Source organism: Tigriopus californicus, chromosome 6 (genome assembly GCF_007210705.1).
Source record: "Tigriopus californicus strain San Diego chromosome 6, Tcal_SD_v2.1, whole genome shotgun sequence".
In the NCBI taxonomy this organism is placed as follows: Eukaryota; Metazoa; Arthropoda; class Copepoda; order Harpacticoida; family Harpacticidae; genus Tigriopus; species Tigriopus californicus.
In genome coordinates, this window is record NC_081445.1 from 4414552 (window position 1) to 4430230 (window position 15679).

The 15679-nt window shown below is 43.0% G+C and overlaps 2 protein-coding genes across 2 annotated transcripts; one reads left to right on the forward strand and one right to left on the reverse strand.

Annotated features, from left to right (window-relative positions):
• Nucleotides 1–1292: 1292 nt before the first annotated feature.
• LOC131882690 (PHD finger protein 7-like) lies at nucleotides 1293–4926 on the reverse strand. The gene is made up of 5 exons (XM_059229924.1): nucleotides 4572–4926; nucleotides 4236–4447; nucleotides 3006–3326; nucleotides 2710–2924; nucleotides 1293–2225 (listed from the first exon to the last, which is right to left on the reverse strand). Exons 1-5 carry the CDS (start codon nucleotides 4647–4649, stop codon nucleotides 1513–1515), a joined length of 1539 nt encoding a protein of 512 aa, XP_059085907.1. The 5' UTR covers nucleotides 4650–4926; the 3' UTR covers nucleotides 1293–1512.
• Nucleotides 4927–6808: 1882 nt separating this feature from the next.
• Nucleotides 6809–14960, forward strand: LOC131882691 (copine-8-like). The gene is made up of 10 exons (XM_059229925.1): nucleotides 6809–6926; nucleotides 7566–7790; nucleotides 8279–8566; nucleotides 8965–9154; nucleotides 10811–10873; nucleotides 13400–13543; nucleotides 13611–13733; nucleotides 13860–14030; nucleotides 14190–14281; nucleotides 14418–14960. Exons 1-10 carry the CDS (start codon nucleotides 6864–6866, stop codon nucleotides 14538–14540), a joined length of 1482 nt encoding a protein of 493 aa, XP_059085908.1. The 5' UTR covers nucleotides 6809–6863; the 3' UTR covers nucleotides 14541–14960.
• Nucleotides 14961–15679: the final 719 nt, after the last annotated feature.

The following is a 15679-nucleotide window of genomic DNA, read 5'->3' on the forward strand; positions in this document are numbered from 1 at the left end:
AAGGGGCCATGCCCAATTCTGACCGGGTTGGGCATACAATCAACGCATGAATCCAGCTCATGGCGGCTCTTTTCCACCACGCCTCGGCCTTTCAACTGTGTAGGCTATGGGATGGAATGGGGATGAAATGGGCCTCTCGGGGGCGTTTAAAGGCGTCCAGCTTTCAATTCGAGATACACACACTTCGCCTTCTCTCTCTCCATCTCTCTCTCTCACACCCACACAGAATCACACTCTGATGGATACACAATAATCACGCACTCGCTCCTTTCAGTGTTGTCAGAATGTCCGACCATGAAAATCGCCCAGTCAGCTGGGGGTGCACCATGTGTCCGGTTTCAGTGAGTCGCGAATTGAGCCTCGTCCGGGCATCCGCTCACCACGGACCCGGCTGGCTGAGCTCGATTCGACCGGCCGGCTATTTGGCGCCACACTCGTGTCACCCACGGTTTTTCGGTGACACTAAGCCGGGACACTTTCCAGCCTGTGGCCGCTGTCGGCCGAGGCTCAATTCAGGGTGAGCACCTTTTCGGCCCAGCCCAGGCGTCCCTGTCATTCCCTCTGGGGCCGACCTGGCCCTGGATATGGACGCGGTGCTCGATTCCCATACGGCGCACTAAAGTGTGAAGCCGGGCTTAGCGGTCTGATCATCCATCAACCCCAACCCCGGGGGCGGGGGCCATGGAACTGGTATTAATCAAAAGCGTAGAATTTCAGTTTTCAGAACTGAAGCCGTCACGCTGAAATGTCCTGACCCTGAAGGGCCCTGGGCAGTGGCCCTGGGGCTTCAGCGGCTTTAGCCTCAAATCTGGCAGCCTAAAAAATTTGAGCGGGAAGTTTGAAAACGATGGCCCACGTGCGGCCCAAGCAGTCAGCGGAAATGACCGTCCCTGGGCAGTGGCCCCCAGACTTTAGACATGACTGGCAGTCGGGTCAGAAACCTAGCTGGCTAAATTATCACATTTTAATTTCGATTTGTATTGTGGCCCCTAGCGACGCACCGACTAATTTCAGAAGATGACTCGTAAATTATAAAATGCATAACATTCTCAAATTGAAAAAAAATATATATCAAGATCTTATCGCCCTTCAATTTTGGGATTAAAATCCATCCCCAAACAAATGGCTACTGAGATTTCACCAGACAGACATAATTCCGTCAATCCCAATCTACCTGATTTAGGTCCGTGCCTGTGTCAAAGTATGATACGTAATACTGGCAATTTCTGGTCTCGACTTTCCGGCTTTTTCATTCTGAGTCGACCAATAGAGAACCTCGTTCGAGGACACACTTCAGGGGAAACATTTTTAATCGGTAATGTTGAGCCATTCATGTGATCTTCTTCTACAATGCTGACATTATGTCGCTCGTCTAACCTATTTTTTTATTTTTTTATATAAAAAATAGGCTAGATTTCGCTAGCAAAACTGTCATGTGGGCCGCTGGATGCATGATGACCTCTTGCCAGTCTTGATCTCATTCACGAAAAAACAGGAAACATAGAAGTCAATTCAATCTTCGTCCGAAGAGCCCAGGATAAGAATGGGACTCTCCTCCGATTGGGTGGGACCGGTTCCTGGTCGATGGGTGGATTTCTGCCGCGAGGACCGCCTGGGTCCGCTTACGGCAGACCTATCCCTGATCTGAATATACGCTAGGGTGTGTCCGTTACGTAATTGGATTCTCCGGGGGGGCGTACTCTGACCCGGATCAATGATCTCGATCTCTTCCTCACTCTCATGACTCGCAGGGGGAGGTCGGCTCTTCTTTTGGAGTCTGGCCTTGAACGCCTCAAAGGCCAAGCGTCTTTTCCTACTTTGAGCACTTTCCGACCTCGCATCGACCTCCTTCTTGTGCTCGTCCTCGGAGGAAGTGGACAAGTCCACCAGTTGTACTTCCTGTGGCTTGTCACTGCCCTCAGAGTCATCCTTGGGCTCTTCAACGTCATGATCTGCCACTGCTACATCAGCACGTTCTCCTGTTTCATTCTCCGAGGACTCGGAGGCGTCGGTGGAATGATCTTGGGAAGTGGGGCTGGCATCGTCACCGTGGGTTTCGCAAATGTAACGAATACTCTCCGGATCGAGTCGGCCGCATTTGATGTGGACCGCACGGCTTCCGCAAAAGGTGCACGGGACGATTTGAAAATTCGAATTGGGTTTGTGGTAGGATCGCCCGATGTCACAAAGGCACTTGGGCGCGTCGCAATGTCGTCGACTTTGACCTGAAAGAAGAATGGATCGATTGGATTCATTTCATTCTGAAACGGATAGGCGGAATTTGAATTTGATTGGCGCTATTTCTATCTAAATAGATCCAGTTGATGGAAACATTCGGGTAATTTGAGACACAGATTCAAGGCTCACGACTAACCACTCTGAAAACTCAAATCCGAGGCTGCTATCTAGACGTTCATTTCGATCAAATGCACAGGACGTATTTGGATATAAAATGATCGGGATTCAATTGGGGCAATTTCCAAACAAAGTTCGATCAACTTCAATGAGAACTCAAGACTTTGGAACGAGCAAAACATGGAGCTGTTTTTCCCGGACGTTCGTACCATTTCCATGGAAAGATGAGTGAATTTGATTCGCTTCAACAGTGTGATTTTTTTTTGAGTAACGATACAAAAACTCTGGAGCAAAGAAACGTAACCATGACCATGTGAGATATTGCAGCCATGGGCGATTGGTTATACGACTTACCCATGGCAGCAAATTGGTAGAAGTTCTCATGGGAGGGCTGCTCCCATGCCGCATCGCGATTCGGAATGTATACGCCGTATTGAACACACTTTTGAGCAAACTCACTCTTCTCTGAGCAGATCGGACACTTGAAATGAGCCAGTCCACTGGCCAAGGCCATGCTTTGCAAGCAATGATAATGATATCGCCGCCCGCAACAAGGACTGGTAATGCATCTGAAAGTAAAGCGACCAAAATGACATTTAACACCCCGCACAGTTCCGAGCTGTTTTTCTTTTCTTTGATTGATTGATTACCTTTGTTTCGAATTGATTTTTTCTGAGCATCCAGCCAGACAAATGAGATCATGGACGGTGGGAGGTTGGCGATCCCGAGGACCGTGGGGGGCACAATAGGCCTTCATGTTACCCGTAAACACGAATATGCAGCCATCCGCACGCCCGCACGTATAATGGAAGGTGCGCTGGCAGCCCTTGAACGAGCACACCACCGTGGCTTGCGGTTGATCGCAGAAATGACACAGCAATCGGGCTCCGCGCTTTAATTCCGCCTGAATGTCCGAGAGGAAACAGCCAAAGAGACCTTGCTCGTCCGTGCCTCTTTGGCGACACTGAGAACTGAAAGCCAATCAGGATGAATGGATATGACTTGTCGCTTTCACGACGGTTCGAATGAATTTTAGAGACTCCAATATCTAGATAGTTCGAATTGCCTTCCCACTCTTATTCGAGTACGTTAAGGTTTGCTTGGAAGTACTTAGAGCTTCCGGAGGAATGATCATTCAAATATTTTTAGCACCACTTCAAAGACAATTTTAGCGCTTTTCTGGGTGGATTCAACTCGGGGTTCAAAGTCAACCTTAATGACCGCAGAGGCTCAACGGGCGTTTTGAGGACACTTGCAAGCCCTAGGGAATCCAGATTTGTTCGAACAATTCAATGAAGGCCCCCTAGATCCTCTCTCCTTTCTCGGACGTCTTCATTGTTCAATTTGCTATCATTCATTGATCATGCCCCATATTTTAAGCGAGAATTGGACCATTTTTCGGGTCACAATTCCGGATCAAACCTATATTCAAGGGCTAGCCAGATTCGTCCACTCCAATGCGGTGGTGAATCAAAGATCATATGAATGTAAATTGACATCAGATTTTTAAAAAATAGTCATGTGGAACTTCCGGCGTTTCCATTTCTAAAAGCGATAAGGAAGTTCGCATTCAAAAAAAAAAGCTGAAGCAAAAACAAACCCATATCGATCTTTGATCCTAACTGATGGGGTTTTCATTTCCAATGGCGATACACCACTGAACATCAAAAGAAAATCTCAAAACAATCCCGGGTCACCTGGCACGCGCACAATCAGAATTTGATCGTTGACCTGCACTCGGCGCTCGAAAGGGTGACAAGAATTTGATCGCAGCTCAACGATGCGCATAGCCTGTCAAGATCGATATCGATACCAATGGCTCACCCCCAAAGGGGTCAACCAGTGTACGTGTGTACATATGTACCATGAATGAGCCTTACCTGAAGAGGACACAAAAATAATGCACCACGATGGGTCCAATCTGGAAAAATTCTCCGGCTTCCAATTCACTGGTATCCCGAGGGCGATGACAAAAAGCGCACAATCTGGGCTGGCCCACGCCCCCGTCGCCCTCCCCCTCCCCACCATGGGGGGCATCGTGGCTCAACTTGACAGCCTGGGCCTTCAAATCTAAAGGACTCACGCTCCATTTCTGAAAAACATCCCATCCATCTCCAAGCACATGACGCCCATGCCCGCAAACTCAGCCTTCATCCATCGTCCATCATTCATCAATCTAGCTAGGGCCTTGGGCCTAGGGCCTAGGGCCTGCTTACCTTGGGGGTTTTCTTTTTCCGAGCCACCTTGGTCCGGACCTTGGGTGGGCGGTGCAGGCGTTTGGGGCGGTCAGCCATCTTTGTAAACTCGATACAAACCACTGGCAACTCGGTCAATGCCAATATCAATAGCCGGCTCCAAGCCGGGCGGGCCACCCGAGACTATCAGTCAGTCTATGGAGTGACGGCAGGCAGGCCACGCCTCAACCTGAGCGGCCAGCATCCAACTCAATGTTTTGGTCGTTTTGGTGCTGAGGAGGAGGAGGAGGAGGAGGAGGAGGAGGAGCTTGGGCTGGGGACATGTCTTCAAATGCCAGCAGAGCTAGATAAGCAGAAGGAGAGGAGAGAGGCCAGACCAGGGCCAGACTCAAACGGACTTTCAGAGTCCGATTTTGGTACTTTAGTTGCGTGATTATCGATTTGGAGCATTGCGTTACGGAATCATCACTGCCATCCTCAACACCATGATTCATCCAAAGAACATCACGGACTTTTTTTACCCTTGCCTTAAATGCGTCTCGTTTTTTGATTAGATAGGAATGGATTGAGTAGGGCTCTGAATCTAGAAGAGAACAAAAGTGAGATCAGCGCACTATAGGAATTTGATTTTAATTCTTTCACAAAAACACTAAGTTTAACTGGGCCCCAGATCCAAATCAAACACATTTACATAATATTCTCTGATTCTACTTGTCATATACGGCTTTAGCTACCCTTCAGGCACCCTTTAACGTACTTTTAATGTTGCAAATGCCAGTTGTTGAGCCACTTTCTATATTTCTATTTAAAAATACCTAGTTTGAATCTGGTGTTGCTGTGATTGCAGATAAGGATGCCTGAAAAGTAACTTAAGCCTTGGAACTAACTCTTAAAGCACAAACATTTATAAAAATGTGTTTGGTTTGGATCTGGGATCCATGTAAACTCAATGTTTTGGAACAGAATTGAAGGTTCAAAATTAACTGCAATGGTGCTCTGACCTCACTGTTGCACTCTCCTAATACAGGGCACTAGGATTGAGTGCAAAGAGAATGAAACTATGTAAGACCAATATTTAAATGAGTGAAACAGGTCAAGCTGAAATTTCTATGAGATATTGTCAAATGTGACAAGCACCATTTTCACATTTGTGAATTAACTTGAATGAAGTTTTACTCACTTCACAAACTTAGAATAGTTGATAGCTTATCAAAAATCATGGACCAATACTACATGAGCAAACATATCTCAAGACCTTTGTCTTAGGAACCAGGTGAACAAAGCCCTTTTCAGAAGTCCACAGGGCTTAATTGTATGGCTCTTGTGCATGTACACACGTATGAAACTGAACATGCCGTCTTCAGCTTTAAACAAAATAATTGTCCATAATCAAGGAACAAATATTGACCCCTAGGTTCCTTTTAGCCTGTGGCTGGTTTGGCTTGGTCCTGTAATATTGAAAGTAATAAAGGTGGGGTTTCATGACAACTGTTGAGGTGTGCATCAAAACCATCCATCCAATGTAAAGCCACGTTTTGCAATCACGTGACTAAAGTACCAAAATCGGACTCTGAAAGTCCGTTTGAGGGCCAGACACACGGACAAACAGGTGCGGCGGTGTGGTTGTGGGTGTCAATGTCAACAAAACAATCTCAGCGTTGCTCAATCAGAAATGTTAAAAAAGGTCAACTCCTTGCCATTCCATAGCGAACCGTAGACTCTGATCAATTCAACGCTACTACAGATTGGTGGGGTATGACATGATCTTCAACAAAACCCCAGGATTCTCGTCGGGTCCATTGTTATTTTCTATCAGAGGCATTTGACACCAGGTCAAACGCGAAAAAGCACCGCTCGAAATAGGTTTTTTTTTTCTTCTCAATTTGCATGGTTTTCAGGCTGTACGTTCATTGATCGGGCAAGCCTGTGGGGGGTCAACTATTTTGGGGAAAAAAGGCGGGATTTTAAAACTGATCTGCCCTTCTTTCTCGATCCTCATTTTAGCAACTCCGGTTTGCCATCTACGATTGGGACAAGGAGACCTCGACCGACGTGTTTGATCAAGATGACCTAGGGACGTTGGAGGTCACCATGGCCGACATTGTCCGAGCCAAGAACAACAAGGTACGTCATAAGCACCCCCTGGCGTTCGTTGACTAAGCTTGGCTTACTGTCCTTTTCCTTGAGCAGAGGAAGCGCCCTCTACTTCGTCTGGGTGCGCACGAACCTGGGTGCGGACAAACAAACGGAGAAACAAGAGACTGTGCCCTAAAATGCCAGACTCTATCAAGAGATTATGAATTGAACGAATTAATGCCCAAGTACTGTGGCACAATGGATAAGCCATCAACTCTTCTGGGAGACGTTTCAAATTGTGTATGGGTGAAATTCCGAACAATTATGACCAGTATATATCATTTTGAAGAAGTGTGTATGCTGTAAAAAAAATACACAGATCACGCGCAACACATTTGCAATCATCATTTCGAACAAAATGTTTCTAGGAAAAGTACAGTTGCACAACTTTTGGGTGACTGACTTTAAAATCATTGTGTTGCTATACTAACTTTTAGCTTTATTACAGAATTTAATGAAAAAAGATGATGATGATGAAAAGTCGCTGGTGTGCTGGAAGTATACAATATATTGCTCTCTCTTTAGCCAAATTTGGATGTCAAAAGTAGTAGTAATTATACCCTTACAGGATTTGAAAAATCTCTCAGAAGGGTTAGTGATGTATATATATGGTGCTATAATAGATCAGCAATAAGTTGTTCAACAAAAAATGCCTTGCCAAAGTCAGGCAAGCATCTTAGAGCGTGTTTTTGTACTACTCCGTTTGTTTGTCCGCAACAAGAGGAGGGAGAGAAGAATGAAAAGGACTTTTAAAGCTTGGGGTCGAACGACAATTCAAAAACTGTGGCCCAATTCTGTCCTACCATACAGTTGTTGTTGTTGATGATGTTGTTCTTGTTGTTTTCGAAATTGGAATTCAGAGTGTAAAATTGATTTTAGCTCGAGCGAGGTTTGTCTCCTTACCGTCATGAGCCGGGTGATTGCGGCATGATCACCGTATTTAGTGAGGAGAAATCCGGACTCACCGATTTGATCGAGTTTGAATTGTCAGGCTCTAATTTGGATAAGAAGGACATATTCTCGCAGAGCGACCCGTTCTTCACCATCAGTCGCGTCAACGCCGATGGCAGCGACACGGCGGTCTACCGAAGTGAATGGATCAAGGTAATTGCTTCGCCAACAATGGAACGCACTGAATGGCACGATCTTTTGCTATCATGGCATCTATGGGATTGAATATTTCACAACCATTACAATGAGTTGTTGCTGTTTTTGGACGAATAACTATCTTCTAGTAGTATTTCTTGAAGACAATACTTCTTGTAGTGGTAGGTTTAGGCCAATTGAAAATTGTCCCTTTGGTGGCGATCTTACTTGAATGGGTTCAACCAATGTTTGACATTGGAAATGCGTGCGAGCAAGTGTCATAATTTCAGCCATACATATCTGATGACAACTGATGATCCTGCTCTCCTCATCGAGAAGCATCGCCCATTTAGCTTGATTGAGTATTCGTGAGGTTTTCTCTATACTCCGTCCGCAGCTATGTGTAGTTATTGGCCCCAGGGCATGTTTTTTTTTTTTTTTACTTTTCGTCAATGCTCATCTTGCACAACCGATTGGTCCCATTTGAACTGACCTTGACACTACAGGACAACGCCGATCCAGATTGGTCTGCCGTCAAGATCTCGTCCGGGAAGTTGTGCAATGGAGATTGGAACCGTCGGCTCAAGTTCGAGATCTTCGACCATGACAATGATGGGGGTCATGACTTTATTGGCGAGTTCTACACCACCCTGGAAGAGATGTCGGCGGGCGAGGGCTTCCAGATCCTTCAGTGGGACGTCATCAACCCTGATATGAAACGAGGGAGCAAGCATCACCGCAAGGACTACATCAATTCCGGGACCGTCATCTTGAAGTCCATCACGGTCCAACAGGTAAAACCAAGCCGCAACCACAGGTTCGTGGCCAAACCTGGGACAATTACTTTGGAACTGCAATTGAGTGCAGTTCCCATTAAATTGGTTGCAAATGAGATGGATCACTTGCAATTGCAATTAGTTGGAGTTCAAATATATGTAAATCATAACGAATACTTTTGAAAAGGTCTGTTTAAGAAGAGGTGCTAGTGCGTCTGAGTCTTGATCTATTTGATAAATTCGCTCAAAACTGTAATTGAAATATTTCGATGGGATCGGCTGCATTGTAAGTGAATGCAAGTACAATAGCTTTGCTTTCAAATGAAACTAATCATTGTTACGTTTTTACATAATCTACCAATGACCAGTGGCAGTAAATATGCGTAAAATGTATTCTATCTTTAATAAACTGTCAGGATACGTCCTTCTTGGATTACATTCGGGGTGGACTTCGGCTCCATTTTGTGGTGGCCGTGGACTTCACCATGAGTAATGTCGACCCATCTCAGCGGGATTCGTTGCACTTCTGTGACAGGGATAGACTGGAAAACCCGTACACAATGGCCATCAAAGCTGTGGGCGACATTTTTCAGGACTATGACTACGGTAAGAAACACATCGTACTAATTGGACTCCAGCGAGGAAGACTTAGATGATGGAAAGTGCGCACCCATCGGGAGATGACCTGTTAATGAAATTTGCCTCGATTTACTTCAAAAGCTGAGAATATGATTGCGATCAACGGGTTTTACTCCTGGCAGATTTCCTGATGACTGGCAAAAGTTTCAAAAATTCTAAAATATGTTGTTTTTTATCCTGCTTATGGGATTTTTGAGTGCCACATACATTCTCGCTTATGCGTTTATGAGAGAAAAATGGTGGAAGTGTAGCACTAAGACGCCCCTTTGTACACAATTCAGAATCAGCAGCGTTGTGTAGAAGCAACTAAAACTTGCTAGCCTACAGTATTTAATGCATTAAAAGGTCCAAAATGAAGAGGCCACTTTCACAGTGGCAAAAGGATGTGCAACCTCATTGTTCCCTTGAAAATTGCAATTGATTTGATTAATCACGCTCAAACACATGTGGTTTTTCTAAAATTCTTGAATATGGCCTACCAATGTGTAGACAATGTGCTCTAGCCTCTAGGGACAAAATTGTTGGAGGTAGAAAAGTAGCCCACGACAATGGTTGGCCGTATTTCAAGCAAATTTGGACAATTTTTTTCAGCAGAGTTTTGATTTAAATGCTTCTAAAATAAGATAAAATTGATAAAACTCTTTCTTTCCTATGAGACCAAACAATGTTTGAACAACAAAATTCGTGGAGACGCTGCCGCTTAGGCAACATTATCCTAAACATAATTTCTACTCAATTGTTCAACTTTATTCATGCTTCAAAGTGTCACCTTTCTCATGGGTGTGCCATCATGTTGAGTCTTCCTTGGGGACAAAAGATTTGAAGTATCAGTTGATGCTAATTTCCATTTCATTACCGTCTCAAATTGCTCAAGATAAAGGTATTGGTGTACATAGGTTGTTAAGGTTTTGTTTTTATCAAATAATTTTTGTACAATATTGTACACGCCTGACACCTACATACATGCAGTTGGAGATTGACATCAAATAAAATACCAATTTTCGCTGTTGGTTTCATCCACGACACATGTGTAAAAGCCTCTAGTGACACAACCTGCTGAAATTGATTGATCGAAAGGCAGTTCCTACTAACCCCAAACTAAGACTATCAACATTGATAATTAAATCATAAGACACAATAAAATTGTGTGAATGTAAACAATTACGAAAAACACTTATCTGCATAAGCGGCTCAGCCAAATCTTATATGCGCTTTTATGCTCACTTCCCTCTCAATCTCACTTCAAATTTGCCAACTCTTTTTTGATGTACTGTAATGTACAATTTCAACCGACAAATTGGTCCTTTGCTGTTCTTCCTTACTATTTTGACCCTTTTTTCAAAGGACCTACATTCAAGGACTAGCTCGGTCTGCCAACTCAAATTCGTTGGTAGACCAAATATCATATAAAGATTGAAAGATAATAGATAGACGAATTATAACCTTTCATTTTAATAGAACGGGGGATTACATTCCCTGTAGCGGTTAGATAAGCCCGTGAAAAGCCAAACCAAAATGTAGTTCAATGTTTGCCAATCAAACTTAATTCAAATGTAGCCCAACTTCACCCTTTCGCGTTTTCGAAACTCCTTTTCAACCTTTCCGATTACTGACTTTGTCCAGATTCGTCCAATGAACTCCATTGTCTGGAGCAGAAGGCCATTGCTGAAAGCTTTGAAGATGAAGGTAATAATCTTGTTGATGCACCTGGTTCCATCCTGGAACGGTAATTGTCGTACACCCTGAGAGTCAATCTAAAACAACTGCAACAACCCCACCATCATGTCGAACCAATTGCACCCCTCGTGGTTTTCTCACTTCACCTTGGATCTTGGAATTGAATTTGTCACAGGATGATTCTTGATTTAGGATTGTGTCTTGGATGGCTCACACGAAAACCAACAATGCATGATGGGATCAAGGAACTTTCAATCCTCTCCTTTTTTATTGACTTGAGCAAAGGACTTGACTGACCATGTGGATGTGGTTCCTTCCCTCAGAGGGAGAAGTGCTTGGTTCAAGCCCCTTTTTGGGCTGCTCTGAAGAGACAGCAGCTTGTAGTAGGCGCTACCCACTTGAAACTCAACCCTGCAAATACCGGCAAATAAGTATATTTGAAAAGAAGAAGAAAAAAATCCTGCAAAATTATGACCTCATTTTGAAATGACACAAGAGAGAAAGAGTAATCTTGCCACATGTTTAATTTAGGCATAAACCACTGGAATGATGCCAGTGGTCTATGATTGAGGCCATAAATCCCTGAGCCTTGAAAGTATCTTGTGACCCATCATGTCTAAACAGCATTAGCACAACCATATATAGTAGGAGTTATATTCTACCTTTTGTACCAGACATGTTTTGTGCCATATTCATAGCTTGACCCTTAACTAATTTATGATCTCCTTATTCCTTTAGCGGTATCATAACCATGAATCGAAAGTGAGATTCAGTTCTGGCAAATCAATTGGAACGGGAATCACTTTCCTTTCATGCCCAAAAAATGTATCATTATCGTTTGAATCAATTTTCTTGTGCTGTGTTACTTCCTAGATGATTAGTTGATCCATTCTTCTCAATCTTTTTCTCCTACAATTTTTCAGGAAAGGGTAACATATGAATAGCCTTGCTTGCAAGATAGCTGCCGTGTCCAGTTCGCAAGATAATAAACCGTTATAGTGCTGCTAGTGCGCATTCATAAATAATGCTTGGATACGACGCTTTGCACTTGCCTCATTGGCATTCATGTAACATAACACTCAAAAATAGGACTGGGTTCACAACGGAAAATTTTCAGACTTGAGTTGAATTTCTAGGAGGCTCTTTTGGATGCGTTTGACAACACTCTAATCCTTATTCGTTGTTCCATGAACCACTAACTAGCCTATGGACGAGGGCGCTCATGTCCAGAATGAACGTTTCTGATTTGACGTATTTAACACAGGTGTTAAAAATGTGTTTAAAAAGAAAATGTGAAATATGTTTCAAAATTCAGGTCAATCAAACGACAATGGGTCAACAATTACGCCCTCTAAAAAGTCACAACATATCTCAAGTCAACAAGATATAAAACTAATTCTCAATGTGCAACAACCCTGTCCATATGCCATTGGTTCATGCTTCTTTCAAATACTGATACGCACGGTCATGTGAGCAACAGTTGACTGTTATTTGTCCAAGGACAAAGTCGTTATTACTTTGGTGAAACGAACCTTTTTTAAATCCAAGTCATGGGCTCATTTTAAACCTAATGTTGTAAGAACCGAATGTTGATTTTAAGTTCAGTAAAGGAGAGGGGATTTTTCAGACTCCCGTGCTAATTGACAGTATGTATAAAAACATTTGCAATGACTTTTATATTTGCGTTAGAATTGTTGAAATTCAGTTGACCTTTGTTTTGAAAATGTGCTGAACATAAAAAGTCGTCGTTTTTAACCCTCGAGAATATTGAAGATTGTGATCCTCTTTCACCTGAGCTGAGTGAACCTCAGCCCTCCCGTGGATAGTTTTTGATCAAAAAAGATGACAATGGATGGTTCTAATCAATGCCAACTAAAAAGTTTCAACGTGCCTGCATTTTACTTATCTCTTTACTTCAATTTCAAGCAAAGATATGCTTATGCTTCTTTGTCATTCAAGGAAATGCCTTAAACAGAAACAAAGTTCCATTGAGATGAATGACTCTAAATATTGCATCATATTCTGTAACATCACAAACGCATACATTTGTTTTATGATGAATGCACAACATCATAACAAATGGATAGAATGACATTCTCATTTTCGTTAGTTAAGCGATTTGCATTCTTCTAACCTTGCACCACACAACCACTTAGCTTTAAAACCTCGTGTTTGTTTCCTTTGTTTCAGTCGTCCCTACCGTAGTTATTGGTAATAACATCTGACATTCTCGACTACCCAGACTAAACTCTAGAGTTGAGTTGCTAAACCTGCTATGTGTTGTCCACTCCTAAGTAATAGAGGCGAATAATCCAACCTCAGTTCCAAATCAACTCAGATTTTACACCGTGCTTTTATCGCAGCCACTGCCGTCTATCGTCTTGTTTCGGGTGAGTATCCAGGTACTTTTGCCGGAGAAAGTAAAGTTTTTTTCCATCATCATCATCATGTCTAGGGAGTTGCGAGACTCATTTTTCTCTNCCGGCAATTATCAGGGATCGAAGTTTCAAGTTAAACGGGTCAATTTTTCTGCAGATAAACAATTCATTGCCTTGGGATTTGGAGGATTGTTCCACGGACGTTTGAGTCATTGTTTCCCATTGAATGGAAATCCACGACGCCCACAATGCAAAGGAATTGACGGAGTCATTCAGGCTTATTACAAAAGCCTGGCTTCAGGTAAAGTATGCCTTTAGGTGTCAAAGTTTGATCTGGAGCGCATTTCATTGCTTTTTTTGTTGCTTAGTTCCATTGAGTGAACCAACTTGCTATGCCCCTTGCATTGATTATGTCAAGTGCATGGCTGAAGCAATGCAAGGAGGAAGTGACTATTGTGTTCTTCTGATCATTACGGATGGTGGAATTTCGGGTGAGTATCCAGGTACTTTTGCCGGAGAAAGTAAAGTTTTTTTCCATCATCATCATCATCATGTCTAGGGAGTTGCGAGACTCATTTTTCTCTTTTCCGCCATCTTATGTTTCCTTTGGGTCGTAGATCTGGAGGAGACCAAACGCATTTTGGTGGAGAACTCTCACTTGCCCATGTCAATTATTCTGGTTGGTCTTGGCAAAGGTGACATGTCAAGCATGGACATATTGGATGATGATCGCCGGACAATGAGCTTCAAGGGAGTCAAAGCGGAGAGAGACATTGTGCAATTTGTGGGTAAGAAACAGGAAGCAATCAGCATTCAGTGTTGTACTAGTTGCAGAGCCTAGGTACTCATCCATCTTTGGTACCGCTTTAAAGAACAATGAAGAGTTCATCCATGGCAAACCATATCAGACAAAATATTGATCAGCTCATTGCTTGGCCCTCTTTCAGAAATGAACCAGTTTCTCCCAGAGCGGTGCTTGGATCCAGTCACTTTCCATTCTGCTATGGACGGAGCAAATGCAAAATATCACTTGGCTAAGGTATATATTCATTTCAAGATGCCGTCAAAAATCTGAGATAACAAAACATCAAAATGTAATTTAATTGAGTCTCAAGAATACTATTAAGGCCAATGACGCGTTGCGAAATCGCTGACATTCTATATTTCTATTTCAGGATGTGCTAGCGGAGATTCCTGGCCAAGTAGTGCAGTACATGCAACGGAATGGCGTGAAACCAGGCGTGCCTGATGTGAATGCGGCGATGCGGCGATTGCAAAATTTTAACTTCAACGATTAAGACCCTCTATCCCAGTTTGTTCATTGTTACCAACCATCCTTGGCAATCTTCTCATTTTTTTAATAGTGCGTTGATGCCTCCTTTTCACGTCAACCCTTTTGCAATCCCACCATCAAGTATTAACATTCTACCCAAAAGTTTGCTTCAGAGTCAAGATTCCAAATTTCAGGACCGAGGTGTCATGTTAGGATCCAAATTCCTCCAAGACTCATTTGGACGCCACGGAGAGACATCCTGCGGGTGTAAATACTAAAATTGTCAAGAAACAAGAACTTACAGCTAATATCAGTGATTAGTTTCTATCCTTTAAGTTTCCTCTCGCCTTCCTTTATTACTATTTGCGTGTTGTGAAGTATTGTGTGCACATAGTGCAGTTTTCCATTTTATTCGTCTCTAGAATAAATTGCTATCTTCCTCTTTCGCGTGAGTTTGCACTTTTGGATTAATTGATAAGGTTTTCAATTTGTCCTCAAAAGTCATCGTGTTGCAGTCTAGAAATAAATCTGTTGTTTTCTTCTATGTCCTGGAGCGCTATCTCGTCTAGAACTGAGCAGTGGAGCCTCTGGCTACAAATGGATCCGATCTGGTATTCCAATCCGAGTAAAAGTTAATTCTCTGAAGCAAGCATTTAACATTATAAACAACGAAATATTGATGACGAACATGGGCACAGTACCCCATTTATAATTGGGCTTCAGAACCGCACCTATTCTTGATAGCTAGTGAGTAGGATTAGATAATAATCGTTTGAGTTTCATTTATGTGACCAATGGCGTACCTCAAGAACTATAATACAGCAATTACAATCATTTCTGATTTATGTCATTGACCTTTTAAAATTAGCAATGATAATATTCGTTCCATCGCTTGCCAACGATACAGCCTTCGAAAACTTGGCAGCTCGACCTTGGTAAGGTGGATATCGAGTGTAAAGTTTGCTTTGAAAACTTGACTGAGCGGTTTTAATGCAAGCAACAAACTGGAGATGAAAGTAAGAAAAGAGAAGCTGATTCTAGTAATTAACGCTGATAAAACTGTAATTCATGGCGACTTTGAGCTTCGAGACAGTGGGCAAAAAGATGAGAAGTTGCAGGGTGCCATCTATTGTACTTTTGAGACGTTGATTGACCAACTAGTAT

Excerpts from the sequence above, each read along its gene's own strand:
- LOC131882690 (XM_059229924.1), bottom strand. The coding sequence starts at position 4,649 with ATGGCTGACCGCCCCAAACGCCTGCACCGCCCACCCAAGGTCCGGACC. Across the intron at positions 3,327-4,235 it reads TATTTTTGTGTCCTCTTCAG|TTCTCAGTGTCGCCAAAGAG; the intron begins GTAAGGCTCATT and ends ATTGGCTTTCAG. Across the intron at positions 2,925-3,005 it reads AAAATCAATTCGAAACAAAG|ATGCATTACCAGTCCTTGTT; the intron begins GTAATCAATCAA and ends CTTTACTTTCAG.
- LOC131882691 (XM_059229925.1), top strand. The coding sequence starts at position 6,864 with ATGCCCAAGTACTGTGGCACAATGGATAAGCCATCAACTCTTCTGGGA. Across the intron at positions 10,874-13,399 it reads TGAAAGCTTTGAAGATGAAG|ATAAACAATTCATTGCCTTG; the intron begins GTAATAATCTTG and ends ATTTTTCTGCAG. Across the intron at positions 13,544-13,610 it reads TTACAAAAGCCTGGCTTCAG|TTCCATTGAGTGAACCAACT; the intron begins GTAAAGTATGCC and ends TTTGTTGCTTAG.